The 15,149-nt window shown below is 40.0% G+C and overlaps 1 protein-coding gene across 1 annotated transcript in view; it reads left to right on the forward strand.

Moving 5' to 3' along the window:
* The first annotated feature begins 3,791 nt into the window (after nucleotides 1-3,791).
* col22a1 (collagen, type XXII, alpha 1) overlaps nucleotides 3,792-15,149 on the forward strand; it is a 70,252-nt gene continuing 58,894 nt past the window's right edge. Inside the window, exons 1-3 of the mRNA XM_047820142.1 lie at nucleotides 3,792-4,064; nucleotides 13,397-13,542; nucleotides 13,924-14,490. Of these exons, the coding sequence (XP_047676098.1) occupies nucleotides 13,452-13,542; nucleotides 13,924-14,490 (658 nt within the window). The 5' untranslated portion in view covers nucleotides 3,792-4,064; nucleotides 13,397-13,451. The remainder of the gene's footprint in view (nucleotides 4,065-13,396; nucleotides 13,543-13,923; nucleotides 14,491-15,149) is intronic.

The following is a 15,149-nucleotide window of genomic DNA, read 5'->3' on the forward strand; positions in this document are numbered from 1 at the left end:
CCACTTCATCACTTCTGGATCTCTTCACAGATCCCACAGCTGCAGAAGTAACCTCTAACCAACCTTCTTTACAGGGTGGATGATTCTGTGAAGAACCTTTAACATCTATCTATTGAAAGGTTCGTATTTATTGCAAGGTTTGATGGGAAACCAAAAATGGTCCTTCTACGACATCACTGTGAAATCCCTTTTTTAATTCTTTTGGAATTTATTTTTGAGAGTTTAGAACATTCTGAAGATAAAAGCTTCCTCGTGAGATCTTCAGAGATAATGAAGGTTTATTGGAAATGAACCCATGTGGTTTTGTGTGTGTGTGTGTGTGTGTGTGTGTGTGTGTGTGTGTGTGTGTGTGTGTGTGTGTGTGTGTGTGTGTGTGTGTGTGAAACATTGGGTTTCCTCAAAAGTACTGATTGAAAATGATATTAAAGATTTGTTGAGATTTTTTGGAACCTGGAACCCTGTAAACTGTTGAAGGCTAAGGGTTCTACTCAGTTATTACAGCACACATACCATACAGTCGGCTGAGAAGCTTCTGTTTAAAATTGTTTAAAGGACCCGCTGCTTTACGGCCTGTAATTGGTGGCATTTTGTTACCATGACAACAACTCTAGCCACCAAAATGACTTACACAGATGCCAATATAATCATAAATCTGATTCTTTATTTAGGGGGGTCACGGTGGTTTAGTGGTTAGCACGTTCACCTCACACCTCCAGGGTTGGGGTTCGATTCCCGCCTCCGCCTTGTGTGTGTGGAGTTTTCATGTTCTCCCCGTGCCTCGGGGGTTTCCTCTGGGTACTCCGGTTTCCTCCCCCGGTCCAAAGACATGCATGGTAGGTTGATTGGCATCTCTGGAAAATTGTCCGTAGTGTGTGAGTGTGTGAGTGAATGAGAGTGTGTGTGTGCCCTGTGATGGGTTGGCACTCCGTCCAGGGTGTATCCTGCCTCGATGCCCCGATGACGCTTGAGATAGACACAGGCTCCCCGTGACCCGAGAAGTTCGGATAAGCGGTAGAAAATGAGTGATTATTTATTTATTTATTTGTTTGTTTGTTTATTTTGATGGTTAAGGGTTCTTTCCATTGGGACTTTTATGTTGTAAAATGTGTTTTCATTAATTTAAACAGTTCCAGCATGAAGTTTCTGACTGTTATGAAATTCTGACACTGGAGACTTCTTCCACACATTACATCGAAATCTCCTTTAACTTCGGAAATATCACCGTCTCATTTATTTATTTGTTTATGTGTCAATAAGCTGTAACCATAGAAACCGAACCAGTGTGTTAATATAAACCGGTTTAAACCGGTTAAAAATCCTCAGCTATTCCGTCTACGTGTCCAAACTGTATAGGAGGATTTAAAGTGATGGATCCTTCATGTTGCTCATGGCATTTAGAAATGCTGTGTTAATGCACATGTTCTAACCTGTCAAACCCCGTCACGAGCCTGGGCTAAAGTTAGCCATGACCTCTGAACTTTCTGTTTCTTAAACACAATGCCCTACAGCGGAACCAGAAGGTTTGGGGTTCAGGTTCCTGCCATGTTCATGTAGAAACACGACTGCTCATTTCCTTAGTTTTAATGCAGATGGGATTTGTGATGTTGTTGCAGTTTGTCAGCGAGTTGAAGGGAGGAAAGAGGTCTTGTTGGAAGTGTGTGTGTGTGTGTGTGTGTGTGTGTGTGTATGTGTGTGTGTGTGTGTGTGTATGAGGTCTGTAAAAATACTTTGTGGTTCAAAGCATGTACACCAGGGACGTGGAGATGGAAAGAAAGTGAGAGAGTTCGGAGCTGCGCCATACACACAAGACATCTGGCATGGTAAACGTCTTAGTGAACAAGATCCTCTCTCTTTTTAACACACACACACACACACACACACACACACACACACACACACACACACACACACACACACACACACTCAGAGGTCACAGTGCCATTTATGTAGCACTGACATTCTCAAATCTGTATTTTAAATCCAGCTTAATTGTCCATCAGAAACACCATAACAACCATTTGGGAATCCATAGCAACCACATAGCAACAGCCAGGGAACCGCCTGGCAACAGCTGGAGAAAACACCTGGCAACATCTGCGGCAAACACGGCCCTTATAACTAATAACATGTTTAACCTTTTTTTAAGTCAATCTTCACACACAATGTTACGACACATTTTTGGAACCTTTTAGAGAAACAGGTTCTTTAGTTTGTACCTCACAGGCTTCCACTTCAGGAAGCTAAGAGCCCAAACATGACCCAATGAACAAGCAGGATACTTGTTGCTAAGACTGTATATTCATGTCTGGAGCCTTGAAACCTTCTCCAGTGTGTTCTTCTGAAGAAACCTTTTAGAAAGCTTCAGATTATATGTAGAACCCTAAACTGTTCTCCTTCTGAGGGGGTTCTCAGTAGAGCCCCAGTAGGACGCAATCACAAGAACTGCTGAAGAGTTCTAAAACGTTTTTTTTGTTAAGAGTGTATTTTTAGACAGTTCCACGTACGTAGTACCTCAGCAAGCTCGGAACCTTGAACTTGAAAGAACACGTTCTGTTTAAACTCTTTATTCATAAATCTCATCACTGTCTCTCTGTAAGAAACTTTCATTCATTCATTCATTTACTACCGCTTATCCGAACTTCTCGGGTCACGGGGAGCCTGTGCATATCTCAGGCGTCATCGGGCATCGAGGCAGGATACACCCTGGGCGGAGTGCCAACCCATCACAGGGCACACACACACTACCATTCACACACACACACACTCTCACACACTCACACACTCACACACTATGGACAATTTTCCAGAGATGCCAATCAACCTACCATGCATGTCTTTGGACCGGGGAGGAAACCGGAGTACCCGGAGGAAACCCCCGAGGCACGGGGAGAACATGCAAACTCCACACACACAAGGCGGAGGCGGGAATCGAACCCCCAACCCTGGAGGTGTGAGGGGAACGTGCTAACCACTAAGCCACCGTGTCCCCTGTAAGAAACTTTATTATTTAGAGTAGAACCTTACAGAGAGGATCCAGAAGAAGTAGAACCAGACACATTAGATGTGTGTGTGTGTGTGTGTGTGTGTGTGTGTGTGTGTGTGTGTGTGTGTGTGTGTGAAAGAGTCTGTGTGTGTGTGTGTCTGTGTGAGTCTGTGAGTCACACACACACACACACACACACACACACACACACACACACACACATGCAACCACCAACCCCACAGAAAATAAAATTACAATAGAAATGCTACATTTAAAAATAAAACACAGCCTTGAGTCTGTAACGGCCTCAGATTCTGTGTAAAAGTCTGAAAAAAAAAAAACACATTTATTTTTCAAATTTAGAAATTATAGTTTCAAATCTTATTTTTTTCCATTATGAGTTTTATTCCTATAGATTTAACATTTTTTATGTTAAATCTATAGGAATAAAACTCGTAATGAAAACACACACACACACACACACACACACACACACACACACACACACACACACACACACACACACACACACACACACACACAGGGATGGGGGAAACTCAGAGGGTGTGCTATCCTGACACATGTAGGTAGTAAAGGAGTGAAAGAGAATGAAAGAGAGGGAGAGATGAAGGAGGACAAAAATATCCAGGAATCTGGCTCTATAATTGTCCAAGTCCATCAGGCCCCTTTTTTGTTGTAAGGTTGTGCGTCCTGCCGCCTTGTCCCCACTGAAACCTTATCCTCTGAACACAGGTTCCACCCCTCAGACGCCCTATACCGTGACACCGCTCTCTCTCTCTCTCTCTCTCTCTCTCTCTCTCTCTCTCTCTCTCTCTCTCACACACACACTCTCCACCACCTCTCACTACACACACACATCTGTGGATTACTCTCACCCTCTCAGTGTGTGTATGTGTGTGTGTGTGAGTCTGGGTGTGTGAGGAGGATTCAACACCTGTACAGGTCCAGCATCAGGAGATCAAGGCTGCATGGAGGATGAAGAGCGTGTGATAGTGAGAGTGTGTGAGTGTGTGTGACAGCTGGAGAAGGTTCTACTGTACATTCAGCGTTGATCACCCAGGTAAGGAGGAACCATCTTTCATTTATACTGTATAGAGAGATTGTGTTCTCTAAAGGAACTCTGAGAGTAAAGTGGATGTACTGTAGAACCTTACAGTGGGTTCTGTTTCTGAGCAGGTTCTCAGGAGGTTTTTACATTTGGTCCTTTGTTATTTTCCTCGAGGAACCCTTAAATATCCGAAGAACAAACCGAAGAACCCTTGGATGGTTCTTTTTGCTAGGAGTCTTGTTTTACAGAACGAAAGATTTGAACTAGTTCTCCATTTAAGAGCTTAGAATATTTCAGTAAGTGAAGAACACTTCAGTGGTACCTTTTGTGATGTAACGGTTCCCAAGCCTCCTTAAGGGACACTAAGTCATTAAGGTTTTCCTTCAGAGATAAACTAGAAGACATATGCAGGTATGTCTAGACTAACTTTCAAGATTCTAGAAGAACTTTCCTGTCTGAGGGGGATCTAAGTAGAACTTATCTAGGAAGCTAAGATCTCTTACTATCTAAAGAACCACCGAAGTACCTTTTCAGGTCTAGGTTTTCAGTGGTCATGGGTACTTCTTAGAACATCTAGGAGTCCATCTAGCACCTTCAAATATTCTCCGGTTGTCTATCTGAAGAAACGTTTAAAGAAACCGTATACAACATCTTTCTGAGGTAAAGAACCCTAAATTGTTACCGACCGAATAACCTTTTAAAAGTGCACTGTTTAAAAGTGTTCTTTGTAGAACCTTTCAGTGGGTTTCTTATTCTAAGAAGGATCCTAGTAGAACTCGTTTAAGGATGATAAAAACAAACCTATCCATAGAACCCTGAAGGAGTTGTACCTTCTGTGGAGACTGTATATTCATGGAAAAAAGGAAAATATCGCATCTAGCACTCGTTCGTCTTTCCGATGGAACCATTAAAGGTAGAACCTCATCTTACAGGGCTTTCCTTTGTAACAGAATTCCAAAGAGAATATTTAAGGAGCTAAGTACTCTCATGGAAAAACCCCTACAAAAAATCCCTCCATCTACAACATTTAACATGTTCTTTTAGTGTTTCCTTAAAGAACCTAGCAGAACCTGAACATGGATGTGTTTCCTTCTCTGAGAGGATCCAAGTAGAACTGCTTTAGGATGAGAAGAACCCGGACATACCCAAAGCATCTTTACAACGTTCTCCTGTTCGTCTCATGGAAGGAAATTGTTAAGACGTTCTGTAGAACTGTGGGCTCTAATTAGAACCTCTTACAGAAGCTTGGAACCAATAAATATCTGAACAACACTTCTTAGAAAAGGAAAGGCGTCTTGCAATTTAAAGCATTAAAGATTTGTTTTAAAAGGAATTGTTCTAGATTGCTTGTAGATGTTTTTTGAGAGTATTTCAGTTGGAACCCCTTTGAGAAGCTATGAAACACAAACTGCCCAAAGAACCCATGAAGTGTACATTTGCTGAAGACAAGAAAGCTGAAAGTTTGTCTCAAGAAGCTTACAGTGCTTTTTTTTTTTTTTTTTTTTAGAGAAGGCTCTAATTAGAAGATCATTAGGAAGCTTTACTGACATCCCTTTACTAAACCAACCTGATATTCTTTAGTTATGGTTCTTTGTCAAGTGTTTTTTTTTTTTTTGTGCCCGTGTCTGGAGAGCTGAGGCCGTTTTGCAGGTCTCAGGAAGTGCTCAGGAGCAGAACGTCTGGTTTGTTCATCTGCACTTCGCTCCCAGGATGATCATTTCCAGGAGTTTGGGATTTTGGCTCCTGTCTGAGACTCCGGTGTGTTAGTAGAGATCCGGTGTGGAAACACAGAGCAGGGAGAAGAGTTCGTTATTCATTTAATCATGTAAAAGTCTAACATACCGAACACTGCAGCGTGTTCAGCTCTTACTGTTCTTTTCTTTTCTTACATATGTTTCAGATATTCAGACATTTCTGTATAATTTAACGGAATTAACGTTTGACTATTAGAATAATAATAATAATAATAATAATAATAATAATAATAATAATAATAATACACAATCATCATTATAATAAAAAAAATAATATTTTTTAAATTAATTAAATAATTTATTCATTCATTTATGTATTTATTTAATCATTTATTTCCACAACGTCTTTTTTTTTGCACATGATTCATTTATTTTTGAAAATATGCAAGTTTTCACATTTTCACACAATTCTTTTTCCCCTCAGATTATAATTTTCACTTTTACCTGTTGTGTTTTTCACACCTAGGTTGTATTTATCACTTTGTGTGTGTGTGTGTGTGTGTGTGTGTGTGTGTGTGTGTGTGTGTGTGTGTGTGTGTGTGTGTGTGTGTAAAAGAGAGGTCCAGTGTGCTGTTCAAGGACACAGTGGTGCTTTCTTAGTTAGAACTGTTTCAGACATTCAGACATTTCTGTATAATTTAACGGAATTATTATTTTATTGTTATAATAATAATAATAATAATAATAATAATAATAATAATAATAATAATAATAATAATAATAATAAAAATTAATTAAGATATTCACATTATTAATTTTACTAATCTTTTTTTTTTTTTTTTACAAAGAATTCATTATTCAATTAAAAAAAATCATATATGTATAATTCATGTATATTTTATTCTTCTTCTTTTAGACAAATAATTCATTTTTAGTTTTCTTTGAAAGAATGACATTTATTTCCACAACTTTTTTTTCAAAGGATTCATTTATTTTTGAAAATGTGCAAGTTTTCACATTTTTACACAATTCTTTTCCCCCTCAGTTTATAATTTTCACTGTATTTGTAAAAAATATTAATTGACTTTTAGCTTTTGTGTTTTTCACACCTAGGTTGTATTTATCACTTTGTGTGTTTGTGTGTGTGTGTGTGTGTGTGTGTGTGTGTGTGTGTGTGTGAGGTCCAGTGTGCTGTTCAAGGACACATTGATGCTTTCTTAGTTAGAACTGTAAGCACCAGCCTGCTGCTCCTACTGAGACTGAAGCGTTAAAGCGTGTGTGTTCAGGCGTGAACCGAGGTGCAGTTCATTTCCAACTCCAGTTCTTTTTAGCTGTCATTTCTCATCAATGTCTCTGAGCTCTGGTGGAGTTTAGAGGTTAGAAATCTCCAAGTTGTAAAAGTTGCTTAAGAAGGTGAAATTGGTGTTGTGTTAAACTGTGTTGTGAGGATGGAGTAGACGTTCACCGTGTGTAAGTTTAGCGCTGATGTCTTTCCACTGAACAGATGCTGTTTCGGCGCAGTGGGCCGAGACCAAAACGGGACTGGGTGTTGACTTACCAAAACGTCCTCTGCTGTTTATTCAACTCAGCACAGAAAGAATGTGTTTTCCTGATTTTCCTGCTAATTATAGATCAGTCTCTGTGCTCATTTAAACTGCTATTAATTATAATGACAAAAAAAACAACCTTCAAGTGATTTTGACTCACGGTTAAACCGCAGCGCTCATTAGTGAGAATTATTACAGCATGGATCAGAAAGGCACTAATTACAGCCTACAGATATACTCTCACAAACTGGATCATTTGTTACAAGCAAAAGGATTTTTTTTTCTGTTGTTTCTCACTGTGTGACTATGAAGAGTCAGTTAGATTAGGGGAGTTGATGAGTTCTGCATTCTGATCAGAAGGTGTTGATTAATTTTTGTTAACAGCAGCTTGGAGAGTAGATCAGGTGTGTTAGAGATCAGGTGTGTAAGAGGTCAGGAGTGTTAAACTTCAGGTGTGTTACAGGTCAGGTGTGTAAGAGGTCAGGTGTGTTAGAGATCAGGTGTGTAAGAGGTCAGGAGTGTTAAACTTCAGGTGTGTTACAGGTCAGGTGTGTAAGAGGTCAGGTGTGTTAGAGATCAGGTGTGTAAGAGGTCAGGAGTGTTAAACTTCAGGTGTGTTACAGGTCAGGTGTGTAAGAGGTCAGGTGTGTTAGAAATCAGGTGTGTTAGAGATCAGGTGTGTTAGAGATCAGGTGTGTAAGAGGTCAGGAGTGTTAAACTTCAGGTGTGTTACAGGTCAGGTGTGTAAGAGGTCAGGTGTGTTAGAGATCAGGTGTGTAAGAGGTCAGGTGTGTTAGAGATCAGGTGTGTAAGAGGTCAGGAGTGTTAAACTTCAGGTGTGTTACAGGTCAGGTGTGTAAGAGGTCAGGTGTGTTAGAGATCAGGTGTGTTAGAGATCAGGTGTGTAAGAGATCAGGTGTGTTAGAAATCAGGTGTGTTAGCGGTCAGGTGTCAGGTGTGTTAGAGGTCAGGTGTGTAAGAGGTCAGGTGTGATAGAGTTCAGGTGTGTTAGAGGTCAGGTGTCAGGTGTGTAAAAGTTCAGATGTGATAGAGTTCAGGTGTGTTAGAGGTCAGGTGTCAGGTGTGTAAAAGTTCAGATGTGATAGAGTTCAGGTGTGTTAGAGGTCAGGTGTCAGGTGTGTAAGAGGTCAGGTGTGTTAGAGGTCAGGTGTGTTAGAGGTCAGGTGTCAGGTGTGTTAGAGGTCAGGAGTGTTAGAGGTCAGGTGTGTTAGAGGTCAGGTGTGTAAGAGGTCAGGTGTGTTAGAGGTCAGGTGTGTTAGAGATCAGGTGTGTAAGAGGTCAGGCGTGTTAGAGATCAGGTGTGTTAGAGATCAGGTGTGTTAGAGATCAGGTGTGTAAGAGGTCAGGCGTGTTAGAGATCAGGTGTGTAAGAGGTCAGGTGTGTTAGAGATCAGGTGTGTTAGAGATCAGGTGTGTTAGAGATCAGGTGTGTTAGAGATCAGGTGTGTAAGAGGTCAGGCATGTTAGAGGTCAGGTGTCAGGTGTGTTAGAGATCAGGTGTGTTAGAGGTCAGGTGTGTTAGAGATCAGGTGTGTTAGAGATCAGGTGTGTTAGAGGTCAGGCGTGTTAGAGATCAGGTGTGTTGAGGACACCATCTCAAGTTCTTTAACAATCTTTATAAGAATGAAACATAACTTCTTTTACAGCTCTTATTCCAGCGTATTTCATTTAACCACAATTTAATAAAATGTACTTTAATCTCATTGTATAACAAAAACAAATCACAGTGGTATAAGGGGAATGAAACACTTCATGGTGTTCTGTTTTGGAGAAAAAAAACCTTTTCAGTTTAATAACAGCCACTTTGTTCCAAAACCACTTGGTCTCTGATTCTTTTCCTATGAGAACATGTTGCAAAATATTTAGTTTGTCAAATCTGATGTGAAATGAATTATTCATGCTCATGTTCATGACCAGTGTGAGATAACATTAACGCAAATCTCCACAGCCAAATGAGGGTCTGTCCTGTGGAAGTGACCAGAATGGTATGAGTTTAAATCTGAACTTCTGCACTGTTCGGTAATCCTGTAATCTTTGGATAACAGAATTATGTTAAATAAGTAAATATAAAAACAAGCTCAGTTATGTTTATCTCATTCATTATAAATAATTAGAACCCATTTGGTGTTCAGTTTCCCTGACGCAGAAACATCTTTGTTTACTGCTTGTAAAACCTTAAGCTTCTTTGCAGCTGGCAGTGGGAATTGATCCAGACTATTACTGTGATCACAGCATCGACAGCCATTATGTAATAGTATGTGATGGATTAGAATTGTCAGACAATCATTTCAGAGGATAAACAAGTGTCATATGAAGCTTTCGGTCAGTTCTGGAGGTCAGAAGTGGTGGAAGACGGTCACTTGGGGTTTAGACAGTAACCGCTGGAGCTGTTCAGATGATTGTGAGTTTAAATCTCATGAGTTGGTCTGGATTATATTTAAGACTATATCTTAAGTGGAAAAAAAAACAAAAAACAAGCTCCCGAAAGAATAACTGTTGAGAATTCCTAAATAAACCAAACACACCTTCTATAGAATGAGGCTGTATTTTGTTTTGCACTCTTTGGTATTTTGGTTGTTTGGTACTTGCCAACATGACAGATCTGAATTCAAGTATTTACTGTGGAGAAGTTCATAATGACGTCACAAATTTCGTCCTCAGAAAAGTCAGATTTTATGTCTCACATGGTTTTAGATTGATAGTATCTCTCGACCATGACGTGTTTATGCTAGCATGAGGAGACGAATAATAAAGCACGATGCTACGAGCATCTGCCAGATCATGTACATGTGAAATGTTTAATAAAGTATGACTTTTCAACTGAAATTACAAGTGGTAGTCCAGTAGGAGGACAGGAGGCCAACGTGAACACCTTGTGGCCATTAACAAATAGATATTTATGACCTTCTAGCAATGGCAAAAGTTTGATTTTGACATTGGTGGGGACATCATTTATTTGACATTGATGGGTACATCATTTATTTGACATTGGTGGGGACAACATTTATTTGACATTGGTGGGGACAACATTTATTTGACATTGATGGGTACATCATTTATTTGACATTGGTGGGGACAACATTTATTTGACATTGGTGGGGACAACATTTATTTGACATTGATGGGTACATCATTTATTTGACATTGGTGGGGACATCATTTATTTGACATTGGTGGGGACAACATTTATTTGACATTGGTGGGGACATCATTTATTTGACATTGGTGGGGACAACATTTATTTGACATTGATGGGTACATCATTTATTTGACATTGGTGGGGACAACATTTATTTGACATTGGTGAGGACATCATTTATTTGACATTGATGGGTACATCATTTATTTGACATTGGTGGGGACATCATTTATTTGACATTGGTGGGGACAACATTTATTTGACATTGGTGGGGGCATAATTTATTTGACATTGGTGGGGACAACATTTATTTGACATTGATGGGTACATCATTTATTTGACATTGATGGGTACATCATTTATTTGACATTGGTGAGGACATCATTTATTTACCGTCCCTAACCAAATCGACGCCCTTGCCTTCTAGTGCTTGGAGATGTTTAGCTAGCATCATGACATTGATGGGTACATCATTTATTTGACATTGGTGGGGACATCATTTATTTGACATTGGTGGGTACATAATTTATTTGACATTGGTGGGGACATAATTTATTTGACATTGGTGGGGACAATATTTATTTGACATTGGTGGGGACAACATTTATTTGACATTGGTGGGGACAACATTTATTTGACATTGGTGGGGACAACATTTATTTGACATTGGTGGGGACATAATTTATTTGAAATTGGTGGGGACAACATTTATTTGACATTGGTGGGGACAACATTTATTTGACATTGGTGGGGACAACATTTATTTGACATTGGTTGGGACAACATTTATTTGACATTGGTGGGGACATAATTTATTTGACATTACTGTTTTGATTACTGTTGTTATAAGAATACTTTCTTCCTCACATACCGGTAACCTGCATAATCACGTTGCATATTGCTTCATACAACGGAATCTAGCTGCAGCCGACCTCAACACATTAGCGAGAAAGACAAAGCCAATCAAACAGCGACGTGGGTTAGAGAGGCGGGACTCAAAAAAGGCAAAGGCCAATCATTTTAGAGAGTTTAGTTACAGAGGCGGGATTCATTACAGGGGGTAAATCTGTTAACCGTTTGTGTTTCACAAGTTGTGCTATTTTTTACAGAACGGCGTATAAAATATTTTCATCTTATTTAATGATTCCTGGATAAATGTTAAATGAAATAAGTAAAAAAGCACAAGACACAGACGGATATCAGTGGTTATGTATAAATAACAAATATAGGCTTGGTCGAATTATTGCTAGGGACAATTGAGTGTTCCCTGGATATTGGTAGGGACATGTCCCTACCGTCCCTAACCAAATCGACGCCCTTGCCTTCTAGTGCTTGGAGATGTTATCATTGGACAAAAGCTAGCATGACTATTCTGTCAGCCACTGTGAGAAAAACCATCCTGTACTTCATTAGAGTTTCCTGTCAGAATCTCATGAAGATCTTTACATTAATATTAACCTCCAGAAGCCCCCCTGCCACCTGTAATTCAACACCTGCTAGTAACATATTTTTCGCTCATAGAGAAATGAGTCAGCGGTGTGTTTGCTTCAGGCTCAGCCAAAGCTTCAGGCAAAGCCAAGTCAAAATCTGTGCTCTGTAATTACGTTTCAGTAGTCAATAGTCTAAAGATATCAGCATCAGCTTGCGGTCTCTATCAAAGAAGGAAAGTCTAACCAAAATAATTGCTCTATAGTCACATATTAAATTCCCTGGATCCATTATCCATTAACAGATGATGAATATAGGTACAGTGTCTTATATAAGCATTCACCCACATTTGACCTTTTGTTGTATGACAACCTGAAAATGAAATTGAATGGAGTTCATTTGAAATTTATACCATATACCCCATTCTATTGGCATTGGGGTTTTCGCTTAAGTGCACCTTCTCGGTATTTGTTCTTAATTATTGTTTATTGGCTAGTTATTATATAGTTATTGTTCGTTACCATCGTGTCTCTGAAAGACTTATCGTACTTTGTTCAAACCTTTAGTTTCCATGTTCCATCTGCTTCCTGGTTTAGGCGTCTACTTGTTTATTTTAATACTACACTAGTAAATATTACCAACTAGGATGTTGGACCACTGATCGGAAGATTGTGTGTTTCGAATCCCACCACTGCCCCAAACTGGTATCTCTGGCCCCTTACCATTGAACTGCAGCTAGAGAAGTCGGAGACGAGTAAAGCCCTATTCGGACGGGATTAGTTTTACGTGGGGACGTGGAGTAATGCAATTTTACCTCAGGACGTCTGTAATATTAATTTGCCATTTCACACGGGACAAGACATCTCAGTAAAACTAGCAGAAGTGGGAGGGGTAACTCGCTTTATGCACCACAGTAACCTCCTTGTCGTCATGTGTGTATGACGTTGCTTCCTGTTTCAAGTGCGTCCGTGCTTGGAAAACGCGCCAAAAACTACTTTTAAACAGGAAATGACGGAATTTTACCGTACATATTTACAGCGGGTCGATTCGGACGGGATTAGTATTACCTGAGGTAATTTTTCCGGACCTTTTTACAGAAGGTAAAAGTCGCCGTAATCTTTACTGACATTGTCCGTAATGATTACCGAGATGGCACATTCGGACGGGACTAAAATCACAGAGAAGCTCTGGTAATAATTACTTTACCCCCACATCCCCACGTAAAACTAATCCCGTCCGAATAGGGCTTAAATCTCACTTTCGGTTCCTGGTTGCAGCAGTAGGTTACACGGGGGTGAATACTTATGTAAGCCCTGGTGCCGCTTGTAGTTATTAACATTTCGAAATCCTGTTAAAGAGTTTTGTTTAACAGAATTAACCAGACATTTCTCAGTGAGAGCCAAGACAAATATAATGCTTTACAACTGTTTAATTTCTGATTTATTTGCTTAGAAGATCCATTTGTTCTTCTCAGGAAAAGCCATGACCAATCTCCTTCATGTGCTCTGTTCGCAGATTGATGATCATCGAGGCCTGACGAGTAGTAAAGTAGTTTTGAGCTGAGGGAAACATGAAGGCGCAATTTTGGTGCAGGATCTCGCTGGTCCTGACCATTCTGGCCTTGACCTTGGACGACAAAGGGGTCGAGGGTCAGAGGGCTGGTAAGTTCTGCTTTCAACAAGTAAAGTTAACAGACTGAAGGAAATAGAATAGGCATCAGATACTGAAAATATCTGAGAAAAATGTATGTTAATTCCATCTAAATTGCTCTTAGACTGAAAAAGAATGATGCCTTGCATGCTGGTCTGCTTGACCGAATAGATTTAGCATCTGAACAAAGCTTCTGTAGTTTGCCAGAAGCCACTGTGCGGGTTTGTCTAGTAATAGACCAAGGAACTCGGGTTACCAGAAGGCCAGTCTCTAGACATCCAAAATTACTTTAATGACAAATTCCTCCAAAATACTTTTCATGCTCTTGACGCACAATACAAATTGGTTAGAGTTTATTGTTTTTAAAGTTTAACCCCATGCTTCCTTAACAGGTTGTAAGAATGTCCACTATGACCTGGTGTTCATCCTCGACACCTCATCCAGTGTTGGCAAGGATAACTTCGAGAAGATCCGACAGTGGGTTGCCAATCTGGTGGAGTCGTTTGACGTCGGTGAGGATAAGACTCGAGTGGCAGTGGTGCGTTACAGTGACCGTCCTACCACCGAGTTCAACTTGGCTCGGTACAAAACCCTAGAGGAAGTCAAAAGGGCAGCCAGGAACATCCGCTACCTGGGTGGCAACACCAAAACGGGAGATGCTATCAGCTACACCACTGCTAACATCTTCACCGTACAGGCAGGAGCCAGACCTGCTGCAAGGGGTATCCAAAAAGTTGCAATTTTGCTAACAGACGGTCGGAGTCAGGATTACGTTCTGGAGCCTTCCATTGCAGCGGCCAGGGCTGGGATCAGGATGTTTGCTGTGGGAATCGGCGAGGCACTGAAAGAGGAGTTAGAGGAGATCGGGGCCGAGCCAAAAAACGCCCACGTCTTCCACGTGACAGATTTCGATGCCATCGACCGAATCCGAGGCAGGCTGAGGAGGAGACTCTGTGAGAGTAAGTAATCAGATGTTCCTCCGAGTTTCTAAAGAAGGAACTGTCTCATTAGCTCAGCATAGTCTGAAGAATTAAATCTATTCTACTTAAGTCAGAATAATTATCTATAATTTATCACATGAAAGCATATTCATGTTGCTGTGTATCTCAGCAGTGCTCCACTTTTTTGTCCAATGATGTTTGGCGTGTAACCGGAGCCTTTTTTGACTGAGACATTTTTGTGGTTTGTGACCTTGGTGTCGAGAGCAAAACTGGGACCTCAGCTGTCACAGATCATTTCTTCTCCATGTGTAAATATACACTTTAAATGATATGTGGTATCAACTTAGATAGCCATTACAACCAACAAGCTGGTACTTGTGCTAAATTCCATGTATATAAAGTTTAAAACATGCCGTTCTCAGGGTAGTGAAGCATAAGCCATGGAACCAGAGATGACTATTTCAGTGCACATGGAGGTTTGTATGTGTGTTTTTTATTTGTTTTGTTTTTTTGAGATATTCATTAGTAAATACCTGCTGAGACTGGCAATTTTTGAAAGCAATTTTTACAAAAAACAAATAAATAAATAAACAAACAAACATACAAACAAACAAACAAATAAATAAAAACAAATAAAATACAAAAGTACAATTTTCAAACATTAAAATCTAAAAATA

Source organism: Tachysurus fulvidraco, chromosome 10, assembly GCF_022655615.1.
Source record: "Tachysurus fulvidraco isolate hzauxx_2018 chromosome 10, HZAU_PFXX_2.0, whole genome shotgun sequence".
In the NCBI taxonomy this organism is placed as follows: Eukaryota; Metazoa; Chordata; class Actinopteri; order Siluriformes; family Bagridae; genus Tachysurus; species Tachysurus fulvidraco.